The 21307-nt window shown below is 41.1% G+C and overlaps 1 protein-coding gene across 3 annotated transcripts in view; it reads right to left on the bottom strand.

The window, feature by feature from the left end:
- DNAJC10 (DnaJ heat shock protein family (Hsp40) member C10) overlaps positions 1-21307 on the bottom strand; it is a 646899-nt gene that overhangs the window by 437174 nt on the left and 188418 nt on the right. For all 3 annotated transcript variants that reach the window (XM_044075252.1, XM_044075253.1, XM_044075251.1), the window contains one exon: positions 70-184. In XM_044075252.1, coding sequence (XP_043931187.1) covers positions 70-184 — 115 coding nt within the window. The remainder of the gene's footprint in view (positions 1-69; positions 185-21307) is intronic.

Genomic DNA, 21307 nt, shown 5'->3' on the forward strand with positions numbered 1-21307 from the left:
GACATTACACAATACTAGCATCTTTAGCTGAAGTTTATAACTGCACAACATTTAAATGTTTATCCTCACCATGATAGACCTCATAGTCCTTCAGTCCTTTGCCCTTGAAGACTGCCAGATTAGGGCTATGAATATAAAGATCACTGCAGACATCATTTGCAGACTGGCAGTCAAATCGTCCTACCTAAAATATAAACAAATACTTAATAAATCAAAAAAAAAAAAAAAAATCAACAGACTAAAAACTGGATATAACAGAATAATGTAATCAGTACATTGCAAGAGTGCATTACAGTATCAAGGGGCTACATATCTTAAAGTTAGTAAAATGAGTTTTAGTAACAGGACAACTTCAACTGTTTACACAGGATACAGCTATCTAGTACAATGATTAGCAAACAGCAACAAATGTATTTTAAAATCATATAATATCTTCAACAACACAGAAACCCCCAAGAAGAGTATTGTGCACCTCTATAAAATCAAAGTCCAGCAAAGTAGCAAACAAGAAGTTGACAGGAAGGTTCAAAGAGAGTGCTAAGAACCTAAGACACAGACATGGTTCTGTTCCACTTCACTGCTGCAGTGTGTCTGGCAAAAAAGGACAAGCACATGGCCACACATGCATACAGACATACATAAATAAATGTATACATACATACATGCACACACTTAAAAACTACGTCTCAAATGGAAATGTAGCATTACTGCCCTCACTTATAACTCTATGCTTTCATTCCTTGATGTTAGACATTACTAATGTATTATGCAAACCAAAGTTAAACGCACAGACAAAGGATACCCAATTTCACAGCTGGAAATGTTTTCACGAAAAATGGAGCATCTTTCAGTATTAGCTGTACTACTTGCACCATCTCAAACTACCTCCAAGTGTGCACCAGTGACAGTGAGGAGGAGGAGGATGAAGACAGCCTGACAAATTTCTGACTTTTCTTGGTACAGAGCTTGAATACTCCCTAGTGAATTCGGCAGGATCTCCACCAGGTAAATATATGTTATTTTATTCCCCTCTCATAACTTATGGCAGGATATAGACAGGAAAAAGACAAAGCCTCCTTACCATCAGTACTCTCTAAATTATGTTTTATATTTCCTAGCTCTCAAAGGCCTTACTATGACTGCCATACATACTGTGAAATTGGTAAGGCAGGGTGCCTACACAACATATGAGGCTATTTTCTTAAAGATAACTGGCTGTTGATGTCATAAATATTAAGCATCAGCATTCATGACAAACAGCAGCAGAAAATGAAAAAAAAATCTCTAGCAAGAGAAAAAGAATGGTTATGATTAAATGCTTGGTTTGAGTCTAACAAAGGCAGAATTAAGTGGAAGGGTGACAAGAGACTGACACTGTGCAGGAGATGGAGCAGACATAAGTGGGCACCTGGTGTAAAAATGCTTGCCAAGGCAGTTGTTACACCTTCAAGCACACAAGCAAAAGAACCTAGTTCAGAAGTCCTAAACTATAACACAGGAAGACACATTTGCATTAAATATAATTTGCTAGTCACACCTGCATGTAGGAGGAAATTAACTTGAAAAATTATTTTTGATGCTGCTTATGATCTGGTTAAAGCATTGAGCCTTGCAGGCTGCTATACTTTACAGCACTGTACTTTATCAACTCAAGAGCAGTTACTAATAAAATAACTTATTTATGTAACAGACATGTAATATATTGTTACAGCTACAGCTTTTAATGTACAAGGTTTGCTTCTCAGCACAAATATAGATGATACATTTCCATTCTCCATTTACCTTGGAACAAATGTGTTCCTACAAATACCAGATCAAACAAAAAGATCAGATCTTTTATGCGTTTAATACTGTTGGAATTTGCTTGATGTAATGCAGTCTGTTGGGAACTTTCAAAGTCAGTACTTTGGTATTTGCCTGATGTCATACAGTCTGTTGATAAGCTGCATTTTGTTCAGTTTCAAGGTAAACTTGGGGAGTCGTTTCTGTCTCCGGTCACCCTTGCACCCAGGTTTATCTTTAACTGTAGTTTTTCTTGAAGCTGTATTCAGTCATGGAACATTTTGCAGTAAAGCATGTGTAATAACTCCTTTACTATATATTTTTTTATTTTTCTATTTATTTTCAGTTAAAACAAGTTCAACCCTTTAATATGTGTATAATAACAAACAGAAATATACACGAACTATTGTGTTTAAACGTATATGTTCTACTATATATTCCAACAAGCAGAAGCATACATGCACCATTGTAAGTGTTTAAATGTATATAATCTAACATAACTGTTTTGAAATTTGGAAAATTTCATAGAGAAAGTTAAGTGTGGGACTACTAACTAGAATTTTCAAAGAGGACACAATCTCAGAGGTAGTACATTCAAAGAATGGTTAAGTCAGCTCAGAGTCCTGCGTTTGTGGATGGGAGGGGGAGGAAACCCATGTAAAACTGTTTCACACACCACTGCAGTTGCTTTGGGACAGTCATGTAGGTTAGTGGCAAAGTATGGTTGGTAGGCTGGGTATCAGGGAATTATTATCTGTCAGAGTAAAGTAGACCAATCACAGAGACCCTCCAAAGTAGTGAAGACCAGCTTCCACTTCAGGAGGTAACTGAGCAGGTCCTCAGCCAGATGGCCAAACATTGCATCTCCCAGAAACTGGGCACCCACGTTTTTATTTATTTTATTTTGCATTTAATGGAATATAGTCTGACTAGGCATTGAGAAGCCCCTTTTTCAGCACAGGGCTGGGGGAGAAAACTTCAACATTATAGTGCAGTTCTATGTAACTGAACAGTAAAGAAGATATTACGAGGCATAACATGGGTCATATACGTAACAAAAAACAAAGAAAGAGGGAAAAAAAAACAATAGACATAACATAACATAAAAATAACTAAAAATATGTACAAAATAATAAATGTTTAGAGATTTTCATTTTTGTACCTTGCTTCTGAGCTCCTCCTTGAGGAAAGAGTCTCAGTTACAGCCATGCCATTCTGCTCAGGTGCACATCTAAATCCTCTGTTCAAGTCAACATGTCAGAGTCAAATCTACAGCAGGAGACATAATACTCTACTGTGAAAACAATGGGCAGAATCTTATGGACATCCTCCTTTAGTCTAGACCCCAGAAGTGCTTTTACTTTGACAGTGAATTCTCTGACAATTGCAGCTGAAACAGCCAAGTTGAACAGTTCAAAAATCTAAATCCCAACTGCCAAGAGAGTACAATTGCCACTCCTATCCATAACCCTACACTTCTTGCTTTGTGGCAAGGTGGGAAAATACTGTGATCTATGAGACATATGCTGGACTGAGGAGAACATGTACACAAACACTGGTCTAAGTTAAACGGGCCTAGCCCAGAGAAAAAAGGCACCAAAAACAGTCACACAACAAAACCCGCTAACGGGTATACTACAAAATACAGGAGAAGATTAGGTCCTCTAACTGAAACAGGCCTAGCCCGTAAACACCAAAAAAGGGAAACAGGATACCAAGAATAAGGGTCAACAGAACTGGCAGAAGCAAAACACACACACTAGCTATGAAAATAGCTTTTGGAGCTACAATATTGAAAAAATAAATCTAAAAATTGTACTTAGCCACGGCCAAGAGCGAGACCACGTCCAAGCTGTACGAGCGGCAAACGAGATCTGGGGATAGGTGCGTTGTAGCATGGGATACCTCTTAGCCACGAGCCAATTGAAGACTTCGAGCTAGAGTATGGCCGAGTCAGGGGTAAGAATGTAGGTGAGATTGGACTACATAACATCACTGGTTACACTTAGTAAGGTAAATGCACCATGATAGCCCACTGCAAATGGTGCTGTGCTTTTTTTATGGATAACAGGGTAGAATCAGGGTGCACTCCAGGCTGCTCTAATAACACTAATGACCAGCTTCAGGAGATGGACGATCCAAAGCCCCTCAGGATACTACCCAATGAAATACACTTAGCATTTCTGGGGAGGGAAGGGAAGGGGGTGGAGTGAAAGGCCAATCTAGTCCAAATTGCTCTTTGTGCGCCTGACATCCCCAAATAATGGGTCATCTGGGAAAACATGGCCTCATTTCCATGTTACTCTCATTGACAGTGTCCTAGAAAACTGCAGTTTCACAAAGGACCTTGAACAATAGGGACTGCCACATCAGCTATTACTTGCAAGCATGAACTCATGTAAAGTCAAGCATGGGACATACAGGTGCTTGTTACTGGGGACAAGGAGCCAATACTAGAATGTGCAATAATCAAAGGGGTCTGGTGTGCAGCTTTCATGGGTTTCAGGCCACCTCACTAATGGAACAATCATATGAGTGTACTAAGTACATACCACACAACTCGTGCAACAGCCCTAGCAGAGTACAACCTAGAGGACTCGCCTTAATCAGGACATGATGTTATCCTATATGAGCCTGATGCCAGACCTAGGATGACTGTCTTTGCTCCCAAATACCACTGATCCATGACTGGAGGACTCAACTAATCTCTGAAATCAAGCTAGTCAATCAATAATTTTAGCCGAGTCAGTGCTATTTATTGAGACACAGGAGCTGTGTGATGCAACCACCCTCCCCCATCCCCAGGGATGGGGGAAAAAGGTGTACTCCTCCTAGCATCGAGAATCTCAGCCGAGACCAAGAAACAGGAAGGATAAGCTCACCACCTGAATGATTTCCATAAAATTATTGTGTAGTGGAGGTCTCAGTTAACACCTTTAAGGCAGAAAAGTGCAATGACAAACCATACAGCATGAAGTAGCATCATTTTCAGACACAATAAGCACCTTTCTTTCCTCTCTGAATTTTTTTTTCAAAACATTTTATTAAATTTTTTTTTATATATAATATGAACAGCATAATAAAGACAATTGTCAATTACAATAGTGTCAATATTAAGCAGTTTTGCAAATAATATACAGGCAAATATTTAAACACAAACAAAACTATATACAAAAATGCTAAATGCCACATAAAGTGGTCAAAACCGATGGTTTATATAAAATGAAAAATCAAGTAGATTAAGTTAGAAAGTTTGAGGCCCCAATATGAAACAATTAATAGAAAAAAGAGAAGGTAGTATAAACAATGTTAAGTGTTTCTGATGTCTCTCCCTAAGACAAGTTAAGAAGATAGCTAATATTATTGTAGAATGTGATCAAATGAGGTTGCCCAATACTCAGTAAAATATGGATGTAGTTTTTGGCTAAACATTAAGAATTTATGAGCTGTTAAGTGTTTAATTGCCATTTGTCTAAAACCTTTCTAGGAACGGGCAGTTCTGTCTTTCCAGTTCAGGGTGATATAGTATTTAATTAGGGTAAATAGTGTGACTAGTATGCGTAGTTGTAGTTTCATTAGATCAGCCGGAGGAATATGTAACAGTGAATTCCCAAGAGGGGGGTGGCTTTCTCATAACCCATTTTTTGCAGTTTAAATTTTAACGAATAGCAGAATTTCTAGGAGCATTTGCAGCTCCAAAACATATGGAGGAGATATGCCTTCTGATGATCACAGTGAGAACAGCATGGGGAGGTTATATGGTTGAAGTTTAGTATAGCTGGAGTGTAGTAGGTATTAATTGTGCATACTTAAGTATTTTAAAGGGGATACATTTTGAGATGATTTGGATAGATCAGCTTTTTTGTTCAGTTCAGATTGATTAAGGTCAGATCAATACTTAGAGAAAAGCATTTTGTTCTGGTATCTGAGTGAGACTATATGTTTGTACATATTGGAGAGATTTTTATTTTTTTTTTTTTATTAGCAGTAAGCTCCATAGAGACTTACCAATACTAACATCCTCAAGTGTTAAAGGTATTCCAGAATTTTAGCACTCATCTCTCTGAGTTGTCTAAGAATAATGGTATAGCTTTTGGGGAGGCTTGGTGCTAATCTCATCTCAGTGATAGAATGATTTCTAAATAGGTAAATATCTAATAGGTGTATCTTTTTTATGAGCGGGTGACAGTTTAAGTCAAAGGTTGCAAAGTACTGAAAGCATTGGATAATTTTAATGATAGAAAGAGTTGTTGTAGGGTGGTTATTTTGTTCTTTAAGTATGGGTGAAGCTTGATATTTTTCAAGTTCTACTTGCTGAGAAAAGGAATAGCTTTGAGATTACAATTAACAGTTTTGACATAGTTGTAGAACAGCTCTAAACAGACCTGTCTTCTTATTAGGGTTAAAATCAGAGATTACCGTCATTCTGTTGCTAATGATTATGTAAAGTCAGGATGGCTAATTCCTCCCTATCCTTGGTGTAGATCAGTTTTTGACATGTAATTCTGACCAATTTCGGAGTCCATAGGAATTTGGACAGAGGAGATTATAGCATTTTAAAAAATTGCTGTGAGCAGTTGTGTTAGAAGCATTAAAAACAGAGCAACCTTGGTAGAATGTTCATTTTTAAAATGGCCACTTTTGATAGAAATGGAAGTTTAAGTTTATTCCATTTAAGTAGATCCTGTTGCAAAGTTCGCCATAGCTTTGTAAGGTTGTTTTGGTAGAATAGTTTTGAGTCTAGATGAAAGTGTATTCCTAAATATTTCAGGGAATGTTTTATTTTGATGTCAGTAGACAGAGGATAGTCAGTAAGTTGGTAAGACGGGTTAATTGGAAAGATGGAGGATCGTCTCTGAAATTTGTAATTAAGCACGGAATCAAAAGGAAAGGCGAGAAGGCAGAGAAGAATCTCTCCTGCCAAGGAACAAAACAGAGTTTGCTGTTAATTACTGTTGCCATGCTGCAACAAACTGAAAAGGGGATGACCTCATTGTCCCAAGGGGCAAACAGATCCGAGTCAGCGCATCAATTCTAGAAACCCCCCCCATCAGACAAGACTCCTCAATTCTCAGCTTCAGAACAAGCCCAAAACAGTGCTCAATGACTATGCCAACAATTTTCTTTCACTCAATATGTAAACTACTGAACAAGTGATAAATCTTAGTCCTGGCTCACTGCCAACCCAGCACTACCTCTATGAAAAAGACCAGATCAAAATTTCGCACTGCTTGGGCAAGTCCCACAACAAACTTGTTCTGGCTTTTTTTGATTAGGAAAGGGCATCACTTTAGCTCCATTTTTAGACCTTTTATGGAAAACAAAGTACAGTTGTGTGCACTTATCATAAATGTAGATATTAGAGTGTATTCACTGTTGCAGTCATTACATTTGGGTTATCTGCTTACAGTAGCCCTCAGTCGGCCTGATTAACAAAGTTTTGGGTCCTGCATCGGTTGCTGCCTCCTCTTCCGTTACGTCAGGTCATTAGGTGTATAAAACATGCAGCAGACGCCGCCATTACATCAGTTTTTCTTGCCCCAGATGTCAGGTGCCCCCCTAACGGGAAGCAATTAAATATATAAAAAATACAAGGTTATACACCTCTAACAAAAAAGCAAATACACCAAAAAGCTTTTAAGCATAGCAAAGGAAAGTAGAGGTAAAGCCAAAAGAAGTCAGGGGGCTGGAGGGAGGGTAACCAGGACTGCAACAGTGAATACACTCAAACATCTACATTTATGGTAAGTGTACACAACTGTATTATGTTCTTTGTGTTTCACTGCTGCAGTCATTACATTTGGGTAGATTCCCAAAGCTAAGGTTGGGAGGAGGCATTTAAATAGCATTAGGACCAGCTATAAGGCCCTGCAAGACTGCAGTGGCAAAGCCAGCCCTGGATTTAGAGAAAATTGTTAAATGATAATGCTTGGTGAAAGTATGCACAGAACTCCAGGTAGCAGCTTCTAGGTAGTGTTGCTACCTTTCCAAATGGCCATAGTGGGACATTTCCGGAACACACATCAGATTTTACAGGCCGACACATACCCACAGTCAGTACAAAGGATAGAGGTTTACTTTTTTGCCTAAATAAAAGCTTATTCTTGTAGCAGTTTACTTGCTTATCCTGTTTCTTGTAACATTTAGGTATTTTAGATACAGAAATAACTATGTTATGCAACTATTACATAAAAAATGGGACATAATTATGTCCTACAATCACAGGATATTTGCCATTTTTAATATTTTTAGTCAGGACACAACCTCCCAAAGAGGGACTGTCCCTCGCAAAGTGGGACAGGTGGTAACCCTACTTCTAGGATGTCCCTGGTAGGGACGCCTCTGAGAAAGGCTGTAGAGGTAGATGCAGCCCTAGTAGAGTGGGGTCTGATGGCCTGTGTGCAAGCTTTTCATTGGTGCTTATAGCAGAAATGAATGCAATGGCTTATCCATTTAGAAATGGTTTGCTTTGAAATAGTCTTCCCCTCTGTCCCTGCAGCAAATGCCACCAGCCAGATGTTCAGATTTCCTTTGAGGTTTAGTCCTGTCCAGGTAGAATCTAAGTTGTCTGTGCACATCTAGGGAGTGCAGTATCCATTCCCCTTTATTCTGTGGATTAGGAAAGAAGGTTGGCAAATGAATGGACTGATTAAGAGCCACACTGGATACCACCTTGGGCATGAAGGAGGGATTGGTTCTGAGGGACACCCTGTCCGCATGAAAGATGATGAAAGGCTCCACTGCCATAAGGGCCTGTAATTCAGATACCCTTCTTGCTGAAGTGATTGCTAAAAGGAACGCTGTTTTCCAAGAAAGAAATTTTAAATCTGCAGTAGCAGCTGGCTCGAAAGGAGGAAGAGTGAGCTTCTCCAAGACAAAGTTAAGGACCCAGGCTGGAGTTGGAGCTCTCCTGGGTGGCCTTAAATTTTTGGCCCCTCTGAGGAACTGTTTAAGCAGTGGGTGAGAGAAGAGGGGAGGTACTGTGTTATAATGAGCTGAAATGGCTGAGGCATGAACTTTTATGGAGGAAAAGGACAAGCCCTTGTGCAGCATCTCAGTTAAGTATTGTAAAATGTGAGTTAAATTGGGTGCTGCTGAGCTGATCCCTTGAGATTGGTTCCAGGCACAGAATCTTCTCCATTTTGCAGCATAAGATTTTCTAGCACTAGGCTTCCTTGCCTCTAAAATGATATCCATCACTGGTTTACTGAGGGATGGTAAAGGAGAGATTAGGTAATTAGCCAGGCTGCTAGGTTCAGTGTTTGAAGCTGAGGGTGCAGAATACGGTTCTCCTGCTGACACAACAGGGAAGGAGTTTGAGGCAGGTGCCATGGGGCCAACCGTGACACACTGTGCAAGAGAGGGTACCAGTGTTGGCATGGCCACTCTGTTGCAATCAAAATCGTCCTTGATTTGTCCTGTTTGATCTTTAGTAGTACTTTGGAGAGAAGAGGCAGAGGAGGAAAGGCATAAACTGATAGGATTTTCCAGCTGAAGGACAGAGCATCTACTTTCCAAGCTTGTTTGTGGCAAATCCTTGTGCAAAATGTATCCAACTGATAGTTCTGTGGGGAGGCAAACAGATATCTGGGCTCTCCCATTTGCTTGTCAACATGTTGAAAATCCTTGGTTCCAGTTTCCACTCGTGTGGGTTCATGAGGTTTCTGCTTAGTCTGTCTGCTAGTGTACTTAGTTTTCCTGGCAGGAATTGAGCTTGTAGATTCACTTGGTAGCTCAAGGCTGTGTTCCACAATGCCATGGCTAGTCTGCAGAGGGGGTAAGAATGAGTACCCCTCTGCTTGTTTATATACCACATAAGAGTGGTGTTGTCCGACTTTACCATTAGTTGTCCTGGAAGAATGTGGTCCTTGAAGGCTATCAGAGCATTCTGTATAGCTAACATTTCTTTCTGATTGATATGCAGGTGCCTTTGATTTGGGCTCCATTTGCCCTGAATGCACTTCCCTGCCAGGTGAGCCCCCCATGCATAGTCTGATGAGTCTGTTGTTAGGGTCTGGGCGGCAGGGGGTAGCGTGAATGGTAGTCCCTTGTTTTGGTGGCAGGCCTCTGCCCACCAAAGGAACTCTAGGCGTAGGCAAGGTATGATAGGAATCATTGCTTCTAGATCCTGAGAATGTTGACACCATAAGCTTTTTAGATACCATTGAAGTTTCCTCATATGCAGTCTTGCATATGGAATTAGAAGAATGCAGGAGGCCATGAACCCCAAGGCTTGCAGTATTTGCCTTGCAGATAGCAGGGTTTTTGTGGCCACTTGCTTGAAGTAGGTTGTCAAATGAATCTGTTTCTCTGGCATGAGGAAAGCCATCTGGCAAGTTGTATTCAAGCTTGCTCCCAGGAATATAATTTGTTGACAGAGTACCACGTGTGATTTCCTTTTGTTTATGGTGTACCCCAGACAAGTCAACACCCTTTGTACAAAGGCCAGATGATTCAAAAGTATGTCCTGGCTTTCTGCCCGAATTAGACAATCGTCCAGGTATGGGTATATCTGAATATTTCTTTGCCTGCAAAATGCAATGACTGGAGCTAGGCACTTTGTGAATACCCTGGGAGCAGTAGATAAACCAAAGGGCAGTGCAGAGAACTGTGCGTGTAGCCTGCTTTGAAGTGTAGGTATCTTCTGCAAGATTCCCTGATAGGGATGTGCAGGTATACTTCTTTTAAATCTATTGTTGCCAACCAAGCATCTTTGCCTAGCATAGGAAACAACTGGTGAAGAGAGTCAGCATCTTGAATTTTGGAATCACCAAAAAGGTGTTTAGAGTAGAAAGGTCCAGGATAGGGCACTATGAATTGTCTTTTCCGGGTACCAGGAAAAGTCTCAAATAGAAACCTTGTCCCTTTTCCTCTTCTGGTACCATTTGAATAGCCCCCATATTTAAGAGGGAAAGTACTTGCTTTTGGGCCTCTGCCCACTGATTTGGGGGTAGTTCTGGCCACCCGCTTGGTGTTGGTAATGTGTGGAAGTGAAATCTGCATTCTTGGGACACTATGTCTAAGACCCATTTGTCCTGGGTAATGAGTTTCCAGTTTTTGGCCTGCAGACCAATCTTTCCGCCAAAAGGAACATTCAGTTGAGAGGTGCTTGGAAGTTTTAAAAGCAAGTCATTGAGACAGTTTTCTATAGGGGGGAGTCTTACTACTCCCAGATTTGGATGTGGAAGCCCCCCACTGCTTAGTCTTGTGTGTACCCTGGGACTGAAACCTGGGGTTTCTGCTGTGTCTGGGTTTGGATTGAGTAGACCTGGAAGGGGCCGGAAAGGACCGATTCTTAGACGGCCAATGCCTACGAAATCTTGGAGGCTGAACTTGTAAGAAATCTTTAACAGTTTGCATAGATTTAACTTTATCTTCCATCTTTTTTAAAACTTCCTCAGCTTTGTTGCCAAACAGGTGGTCCTGATTTAAGGGAGCATCCAACAGTTTAGCTTTAACATGATCAGGCAAAGATTGCCCCTTAAACCAAGCATGCCTTCTGAGTACAGACTCAGTGACAGCAGCCCTGCAAGAGGCCTCTAATGAATCAAATCCACACTGCAAAGAATGTTTTCCAACCTGTTCAGCAGAATGCATTAAATTCTGTAATTCTTTATTTCCAGCACAGTCAGGAATCAACATCATTTTCTGTTTAAGCAATCCAATAACATGTTGTTGATACTTTAACATATTAAACCGACAGTTTAAGGCCCTAATGGCCAAGATTGCAGAAGTGTAAACCTTCTTACCCCCTCTATCCAGCGCCCTGGAGTCTCTATCAGAAGAGGTAGGATTTTTAGCAATAGAAGCCTTAATGCCCTTGGGTCCCTGTGAAATAGTCTGTGGATCCGCAATAGGATTTTTAAAAAGGAACTTGTGAGAATCAGGAACTCTGTAATATCTGTCAGGTTTTCTGGGAGCAGGAGGCAAAGAATCAAGGGTCAAACTAGATTCCGAAAAGGCATTATCAACAATGTCTAGTACAGGAGGTATAGCTAAAGGCCTATGCTGAGGCAGGAGTAAGAAATCCCTAAGCCTCTTTTTCGAATCAGAAAAATCTTGGCTTTCCCAGTGAAAATGCTCCCTTAGAGTGTGCAAGGTTTCACCAAAAGAAAAATCCTCTGGAGGGGAAGCAGAGGGAATAGAGTCCACTACATCAGAATCCTCATATGTAGATAAGGGTAAATCCAGATCATCAGAAGAATCAGAAAAATCTGAATCCTGGTCAGAAGATTCATAAACAAAGTCAGTCCTAGGTCTCTTAGAAGGGGGTGGTTGGCTTCCCCTGATTAGAGTTATAAGATCTTCAGCCATTCTTATCATTTGTTTTTTAGGCATAGTGGCCTATGCATGTGGCCTGGGCATTGGATTCTTAAGCATGGTTTGAGGTTTAGGCCTTAAAGAAGAAGAAGGCGTCGGTTTAATATGCAAGTCCGTAGGCCTGACTACACCCTCAGAAGTCGGTTCCTGCACAGCGGCTCCGGACCCATCCAAGGTACAGGCATCCACAGGTTCCACAGTTGAAGCATCTTGCGGCATACCGGACTCCGAATGGGTTTCAGTAGAGGCCTGCGAATCAGAAGTAGCGGGTATCAGGGGCTACGAAAGCACCTCACTGAGTACCGGCGACTGGCTTAGGAGAAGCGTCGGCGGCAGCTTTGGACCTAGGTGGCCTGTCTCTGTCTTTATCTTTGCATTTTTTTGGAATACCGGTAGTTGGATGGCTAACCAATGACATTTCTGGATAATTGTACCAAGAACTGAAATATTTAGAGACAAAAATATACCAACGACGGATAGTGCGCTGATTAAATAAGGCACAAAACCAACAGCAAGGTACGTCGTGGTCAGGGCCTAGGCAAGGAATACAGTACGAATGAAAATCTTTGTGAGGTATTTGCTTTCCACAAGAAATGCAATTATTAACTTTTACTGACATCAGTAAGGAGCAAGAAAATGTTTCCCCAACAGGGAACTTAGCTTTAGTTGAAGACTTCAGTTCTGAAACTCGAAAATGAAAATTTCAGGAGTTGGCCGACCGGCACTTGCAAACTGATTCTGCTTCGGGCACCGCACGGCAAGAAAGACTGATATAATGGCGTCGGCTGCATGTTTTATAGCCCTGATGACCTGATGTCACGGAAGAGGAGATAGCAACCGACGCAGGACCCAAGACTTTGTTAATCAGGCTGACTGAGGGCTACTGCAAGCAGATAACCCAAATGTAATGACTGCAACAGTAAAACATGAAGAACATCTACCAGAAGCTACATTTAATGAACTGTAGCTATTTCTCCTAAAGAAAGGAATATTTTCTTTGAACTGTGGTGGAACTGAAATGGTTCCTCTCTATGTGAGAAAATAATCTGACTGAAAAGCCTGGGATGGGTTCAGCTGCAGGAAAGGAATAACTGTAAATGATGTTTGATTGTTCAGTTATTTGGCACCCAGCAACAAGGTTCTGACAACAGAAGCAGATGTGTGAGGCAAGCTGACTTTTGAACCAGTGAAACTTCACAGTTCACTGCAACACCAGAGCCCTCAAAAAAAAGTTGCCAGAAAGATTGTGGCTGCCATTAAGTTAAGAAGCAGGACAGTAAGTCATGACTTTCTATAGGATTCTTTAGCTCAGCTACCAAAAACATGACATGCTCAGCTCTGTCAGTGGTGGAATAATTACTGAAGACTTTGTGTGTGTGTGTGTGTGTGTGTGTGTGTGTACACACGGGAACACTTCACAATGCCGAAATCCTGAAAGATCGAATTTCATATGACTGAGACCATACTTTCTGAATCCCGACATTGTGAATGGTGATCTGCATACAGCGCAGAATGTGAGCTTTCCCTTTTCCTCACTGTAGTTAAATCTTGGAGTTGGAATATTTATGTAGCGGGGGGGGGTGCAGGGGGGCTTGCCCTCCTGCAAAAACATTTAAATTGTTTTTTGGGTTTTTTTTGGATTTGTTTTGGAATTTCGATATTCCAAAACATCGATCATATGGTCTCGGTCATATGAAATTCGATGTTTTGGAATTTCGAGATTCTGAAGTGAATCCGTACACACACACAAATGTCCCAGTTAGGAATTGCAAGTTGGTTAACTCATTCAGGCTCAAATCCTGTACCTTCAATACAGGACCCTAGAGCCTGAATCTTGTCATCAGCAAATGCATTTAAAAGACTGTTGAGTCCCAGTGCATTTTAAAACAATGTTGAGCTTTGGTGCATTTTCAAACAATGTCAATCTTCTGTGCAGTTTCAATGAATGTTGAGATTCAAAAAAAGAGAAATTTACTGTTGCACATGCTAAATCTGTTTTCAAAGAGCAACTGTTTTGTTTAGTAAATGGTCATCATCAGTACTGGTGCTATAAATTGCAAAAACAGTGTTAGTAGCACAACAGATAACATTGCCAGTTTGACAGCCATTCCGTACTGCAATATTACCAGCTTACCAATTTTTTAATACAACATGGGAAGCTTATTTTTCAAGGGTAGAAGGCACTGAATTTGTACACGAAACACTGAAATGTAAAGTTATCACCAGCAACCTCTTTGTTAAAGATCTCTTTAATGTGGAATTATTCAGATGACTTTTACTTCTGCAGAGACTGTGTATACAGAATGATACTGGTGGAGTGTAATGACAGAAGTTTCAGTAGCCTTTTGTGGTTGAAATGTTTTGTAATGGGTAGTTTTGTCCTTATTGGTTCATACGTTTCATTTCATTGCTTACTAGAAAAATATTCAAACCTACAAAATTTGAAACACTCTAACTAGTGGTGGTGTATTATACCAGGAATATAACTTAATACAATCAGGATGGTGCATCAAAGAACACATACGTGTATGCAGGTCCATAAAATGTGTGGAAGGGACTATGGTTTAAAAACAGCCCAAAGGTAAACAATCCACCACTGGCCAGACACCTTTTCTTTGAATGTGGTTTTCAATGCCATTTTAAAGGCAGAGAAGCTTATTGCTCATGCTAAGTCTGTTTTTATTGTAAGACTATATTGTTTTGTTTAGCAGGTGGCTATCAGTGTTTGTGGTATAGAATTTGAAATAAGTTTTAAATATCTCTAATCATCATAGAAGTAAAGAAAATAGTATGCACAGTGACAGGTTTGAACAGCATTTATGGTAACTGGGGTGAAATAACGAAGAAATGAGACACTGGGAAATGGCTTGGGGGTACTGGCTTGATCTGCTACCCTGCCTAAGGCCCCATTTGACCAAGTTGTAACCTTCGTTGTAAGGTGGGTTGCCAACTGGCTCACAAACCGGACACACTATTAAAGTGGGTGCCTCCACATCAACCAGCAGACCTGTTATCAGCGGGGTACCACAGAGATGGGGGGTCAGTGCTGAGCCCCCTACTGTTTGGTACATACTTCTCAGAAGTTCAGGTCAAAACTAAGGGGTTGTCACTGACAAGCTTGCAGACTACTGCAAACTAGGTTCAATCACTGAATCCTCAAATTATGTCAGTATACTCCAGGAGGGTCTCACGCAGACCAACGACTGGTGTATTAGTCATGGTCTCAAACTGAATGCAAAGAAATGCATCATCATTCCCATCGGCACAAACAATGTCCTTTCACACCATCAAATCAACAACAATACTCTAAGCACCTATGAAGTGGTAAGAGACCTGGGATCACAAGTTGACTGCGACCTTAACTTCGACCACCACGTGTGTACTGTAGTAAGGAAGGCTTTCCTACATAGTGCACTTGATTAGTAAAGGCAACACCTCGACAGCAAATGAGGTTAATACCCCTCTATACGCAGCACTTATCTGGCCCATAATGGAGTATATAACACTCCATTTGGCATGTACTGTACAAAGCACCTGCAGCAATTGGAAAGGCCTCAGAGGTTTTGAACAAAGATGATGAAGGGGTTCCAGTATTTGCCTTACACAGACTGACTAAAGTCCCTGTCACTATAGTCCGTATCATACAGACTTCTTAGTGGAGACTTATGCCTGGCCTACAGAGCAATCCAAGACCCAAACCTAATAAACTTGCTGCATATCCATAAATCAAACAGGACTAGGGCTACCCATTCCAGGGACCTAAATATGGCCTGCGACTTAAACAGGACATGCTGGAAGGACAGATTTAGCTCCCAGGGACTGCCGCATCTTTGGAACAGGCTACCAGTTCATGTGAAACAGTGCACCTCTATGACAGTGTTCAAGAGGAACCTGGATGAGTGGATGGGGCACCATAAATTCTTACTGGAGATAGTGCCCACAACTCTCTTGGACATGGGCGGTCATCACTAAATGCAGTCTTGGGTACTGAATAGCATTTCTATGGTATTACATTGGGACAAAACAGCTAGGGTTAAAATGACCTACGGGGTCGATAGCCTAGTAATCCCCCGATCAGGCTCTGCTTAGAAGGGAGCAATGGGGATGGCACTCCTGAAATCTTCCTCAAGAAGGACAGCCTGCACAGAGAACATGCTTAAGACTGCTGCAGAGACTACTGCATTAGTGCAATGGGCCATGGTATAACCCACTGATGAAGCTGTGGGCAGAGACCTTCATCTCTTTCTATACCCAACACTCATAAAATGATGAAAGCTTTTTAAATGCCTGTTCACTAGTGAGGAATGGAATATGGAGAAATGGCGAAGTGACCCAAGCCCCAGCACAGGTAGGGAAAACAACTTCATGCCAATCCTGTCCAAATCATTAGCCTCCTTGCCAGATCAGACACTAGCATCAGATCTTTCCCAAGCAGTAAAAACAAGCTGTGCAGGTCCTGATTTGCATTTTGACAGATATGCAGTTTCATATTTTTGCTTTTTTGAGCATCAGCCACAGTAACATTTCCACAACAAATATCAGGATCACAATCTGAACTGTGCAAGTGGCAGAAAACAAACAAATACATTTTTACCTTATCAGCTGAGCTAGAAGGGAACCGGACAACCTAATAATAGTCAGAACATGAAAAAGGTGGAAAAACACATGTACCATCAAAAACACCTACATCTGCACCTTTCCTGTAGCAAAGCAAGGCAAGTAACATTGAAGGGAAAACAGAAAATTTCAATTTATCTGAAAACTCCTTTACTCCCAATGAGGAGGCAAAATTATGTCTTCCAGTCACTAAAGCCAAAAGGAGGCTGATGTTATGGAAACAGTACAGGAGCATTCAACTCAGGGCAAAATACAAGAAACCCAGACAACATTACAACCAAAACCTCATCAAGCAAAAATAATATTCTTAAAAGAAAAAAAAAACAGGCAGGAAAACCCTTTGTTCTGTTCTGCAAACACAAAGCCTTAGGGACTGGGTTAAGGGAAAATTGCAAATAGCTACTAAGAGACTGAGGAACAGACAAATATGAACACTGTCAGCCAGAAAGCTAGACCTGGGCCAGTGAGAACGTCTGGCAATAAGTTTTGGACAACTCTGAACCAAATACAATCAAGTCCAATGCATGTAAACCACAAAACAGCAACATTATACAGAAATTCAACAAGCTGAATTCCAACAAATACAGTGGTGCCTATGAGCTAGCAAATAAATAAAACAGTTGCCTGTACAGAATGACATGAACGTGTACAATTATCAAGAGGTGCACATCAATTTTGTCTAGATAGCCTCTGAAACACTCAAACCCTTAGTAAAAATGTTTGCTAACATAAAGGCTGCAAAATAATCCAGAAATATCAGGTGTATATACTTATGAAAATTATTTGCATTTATCATCGGACAGAAACACAAGTCTGAAGCAAAAATAAAATGGCAGCAGGAGAGATTTCAGTACCAAAATGGAGCATTATTAACCCTGAAATAAATTATTAAAATATCAGAAGCAAATTAGGAAACAATACTGGTTTAGAATACTCTAAAATGGATGGAAAAATAAAAGTTATGTACTTACCAAAATGACAGATCCGCGTTCTCTGCTCTTGTCCTACAAAAGATGGGTTACTGTATCTGAATTTGGTCACTTCCAAACTTTGGATAAAATACTTGGGCTCCTCCCCTTACACATAATCCTCTCTTAATAACAAATTACCTCAGATTGAGCTTGACCATACTATATAATAAAGTTGGCACACTATTACCTCAGGAAAAACATAGAGAAAAACAATAGTTCCTAACATAGGGCTTGAAGAGTAGATGACCAAGCCAAGGAACAATCAATGTGGAAATTCCAAGACAAAGGAAAAATGATACCTGGAATGGAGATGGAGGGGAGTTGAAGGATGGAAGCAGACAATGTGGATCCATTATTATCAGTAATACATAACTTTTGTATCCAATCAGATGGGACAGAATCTCTAGCTACCACTTTTGTATCCAATCAGATGGGACAGAATCTCTAGTTACCATAAATCTTGGGAGGTCTCTTGGAAGGATATTCTAGAGGGCAGCAGAATCAAAGCTCTGTATCTGGACTGTAAATCCAATTTACAGTGAGATGTGAAGGTAATGACATTTGACCAAGTAGCTGCAGCACAAATGTCATCAGTTTGGTACTTTAGAGAAAAAGGCAGTGAAGTAGCAGCTGACCTGGTAGAATGATCTTCATGAGACCTAAGCAATGACAATTCCTTTTCATTTTGGACATGGAAAATATATTCATATAGCCAATTAGAAAGAGTTACCTTGGACACTCCTTTGTCCAGTTTTGCTGAGTCAGTCATTCTGATATTCTTATTATGATGCAAGTAAAACCTAAGCTGGCTATGCACAAATCAGAAGGTGTAGCATGTGCTCCACTTTATTAGCAAAACGTATTAAGAAAACAGGGAGGATGATGAACTGGGTTGAGTGATGATTTTAGAAGCCACCTTAGGGAGAAAGGATGGGTTTTTGTCCTTGTGGAAAACCACGTAAGGAACTTTACAGGAAAGAGCATGGATATCAGATGCTCTTTGTGCAGAAGTAACTGCTACCAAAACAAAGTTTTCCAGGAAAGGTATTTCAAATCAACTGTAACTGCAGATGCAAAAGGGAGTCTCATTAAAGCCTGATGAAGGATGGTAACATCTCAAGGTGGAATAGTACCTTGGGGGGGGCAGCAGAAAAATGCCACTTAAGAAGGCGCCAGACAGCTTCAGTGAAGCAGTGGGGGGATTGATATTCCCCAATGTGTAAAATGGAAATTGATGCCAACTGAACCTTGATAGTAGAATATCTAGAACCTCTGTTAAAAATAGATGCCAAGAATTCCGAGAGACCCAGGAGGGAGGCTGAAAAGGGACCCATATTCCTACCAGGAGTGCAAATCAAAAAATTTTTCGACCTGCTTTTGCAAATCTTCTGAGTCAAAGACTTTTGTGAAGAAGTCAGAATGTATACAACTTGGGATGAAAACCTGAACTGTCTAACATCAGAACTGAAGAAACCATGCAATCAACTTGATGGCTTCTATGTCTATGTGAGGTTTCTAGGAGGGATAAGAAAGAAGATCTGGGCAGGGTCCAACACCCCTGGATGGTGAATCAGATGAGACCAGAACAAAAATCACACCTGTTGAGGTCAGAAGGGAGTAGAGTGAATCATTGTAGCCTTGCTCCAAATTGCCTTCTGCAGAAACTTTGGGATTAAGAGGAGTGAGAGAATAGGCATAAAGGTGACTGGGGGCCAAGTGAGGTCACATCATCTCTTGGGGAATTAAGGCAAAGTGCCTGCTGCATTTGATACTGGTGAGGGAAGCATAAAGGCTGCATCATGTTTGGCCCTAGTGGCTGAATGTGTCATCCACCACTGCTGAATTAAGGGACCACTTGTGATGGAGGACAGACCTGCTTAATCTGTCTGCTAGAATATTGGAATTTTCTGGTATGTAAATTGCTATTTGAAAGTGGTGAGAAGATATTGTCCAATGCCAAACCGTCATAACCTCTCAACACAGTGGGCAAGAATGTGTCAACCCACCCTTTTTTTTCCTGATATATCAGCCTAGTGACATGCTGTCCATCTGGATGGAAATCATACCCTTGGGGAAGAAGTCATGCAAGGCCTGCAATGCTAGGAGGACTGCCCTAATCTCCAGGATACTGATGGCAAGACTGGCCTCTGAATGAAACTACTTGTTTTGGGCAATCCTTTCCAAGAAATATCACATCAGCCCACTTAAGAAGCATCAGTGGTCACAGTGGCCTGGATAGATGGAACAGCAAACCATTGAGCTTGAGATACAAGTGGAGTTTCTAGACACCACTAAAGGAGTACTTTAAATTTTTTGTGAAGGGATTCATGGACTGCCATTTCAATGACCACTGAACTACTTTGGTCCATTGCAGCATCCTTATATGAAATCTGGCTAGGGGGGGACTAAGGTAATGTCAACTGCTACTGAGCTGAAAAGATGTAAAACCAACCTTGCTGGAGGCTTCTAATTACGGAGTACTGCTACTGCATGCTGCTGTATTGTGAGAATCCATGGTTCAGGTAGTCTGGCTATCTGTAACTTTGTATTCAGATGGGTTCCAACGAATTCTATGTCTTGAACTGGTTGACCCTTGGACTTTGCCATGATGACCATTATTCCTAGTTGTAAGCAAGGAGGATCAAAGAGTCCTTGTCTTGAAGAAGGAGTTTCCTGGTGGGGGTGGTTAAGAGCCAGCCATCCAGGTATGGGAACACTTAGAACACAAAACAGCCTGAGATGAGCTGCAACCACAACCATGCACTTGGTGAAAACCCAGTGGGTAGTGGTGAGGCCAAAGGTCAGGGCTCTGAACTTGAAGTGACTGGTTCTCAGCTGGACACAGAGTAACCTCCCGGAACATCTGTCCATTTTATGTGGTAGCCCGTGTTCTGGGGGACTATCAAGCACATCCTATCATCCTTCCTCAACAATGATAAGACCAGACTGCACCATGACCTTCCAGAATTTCATCTGTTTCATGTACTGGCTCAAGTGACTGAGGTCTAAAACGGTCCTGATGTCCCCATTCTACTTTGGAGCCAAAAAAGAAAAAGAAAACCTTTGGTAAACACCAGATCCTTGCTGATCTGGTGGGACTTCCTGAATGACTCGCTTTTCTAGCAACTTTTTTTATTTTTAGTGCTGTGACCTTCTGCTGAATGGGTGGCACATAGAGAAGCTTTCTTGGGTACAGAGGATGAGAAACAAAGGGAATCATGTAACCTCAGGTTATAATTCTCTGCACCCAAACATCTTGGGTAATGGACATCCAAGCCATGGGGTTCAGGGATAAGCACTCACCCCAACTGCTTTCAGTGTGCAGTAGTTGGGTAACTATTCAGAAGTGCTGAAAAGGCCTATCTGAGAAAGGACCCTGTAAGCCTTGGTTCTGTAATCCAACTATGCCACAGGGGGAATGTCCACTAAGATAGCCTGACGACGAATAGTTTGGGCATTAAACACGGCACAAAACCTACAGCGAGGAACATCGTGGTCTCGGCCTAAACAGGTGAAGCAGTAAGAATGAAAATCTCTGTGAGGTATTTGCTTTCCACAGGCAAGACAATTTTTAACTTTTTCTGACATCTGTTAGAGCAAAAAAAAAGGATCCCCAA

Source organism: Protopterus annectens, chromosome 6.part0 (assembly GCF_019279795.1).
Source record: "Protopterus annectens isolate FY-2018-M chromosome 6.part0, PAN1.0, whole genome shotgun sequence".
NCBI lineage: Eukaryota > Metazoa > Chordata > Ceratodontiformes > Protopteridae > Protopterus > Protopterus annectens.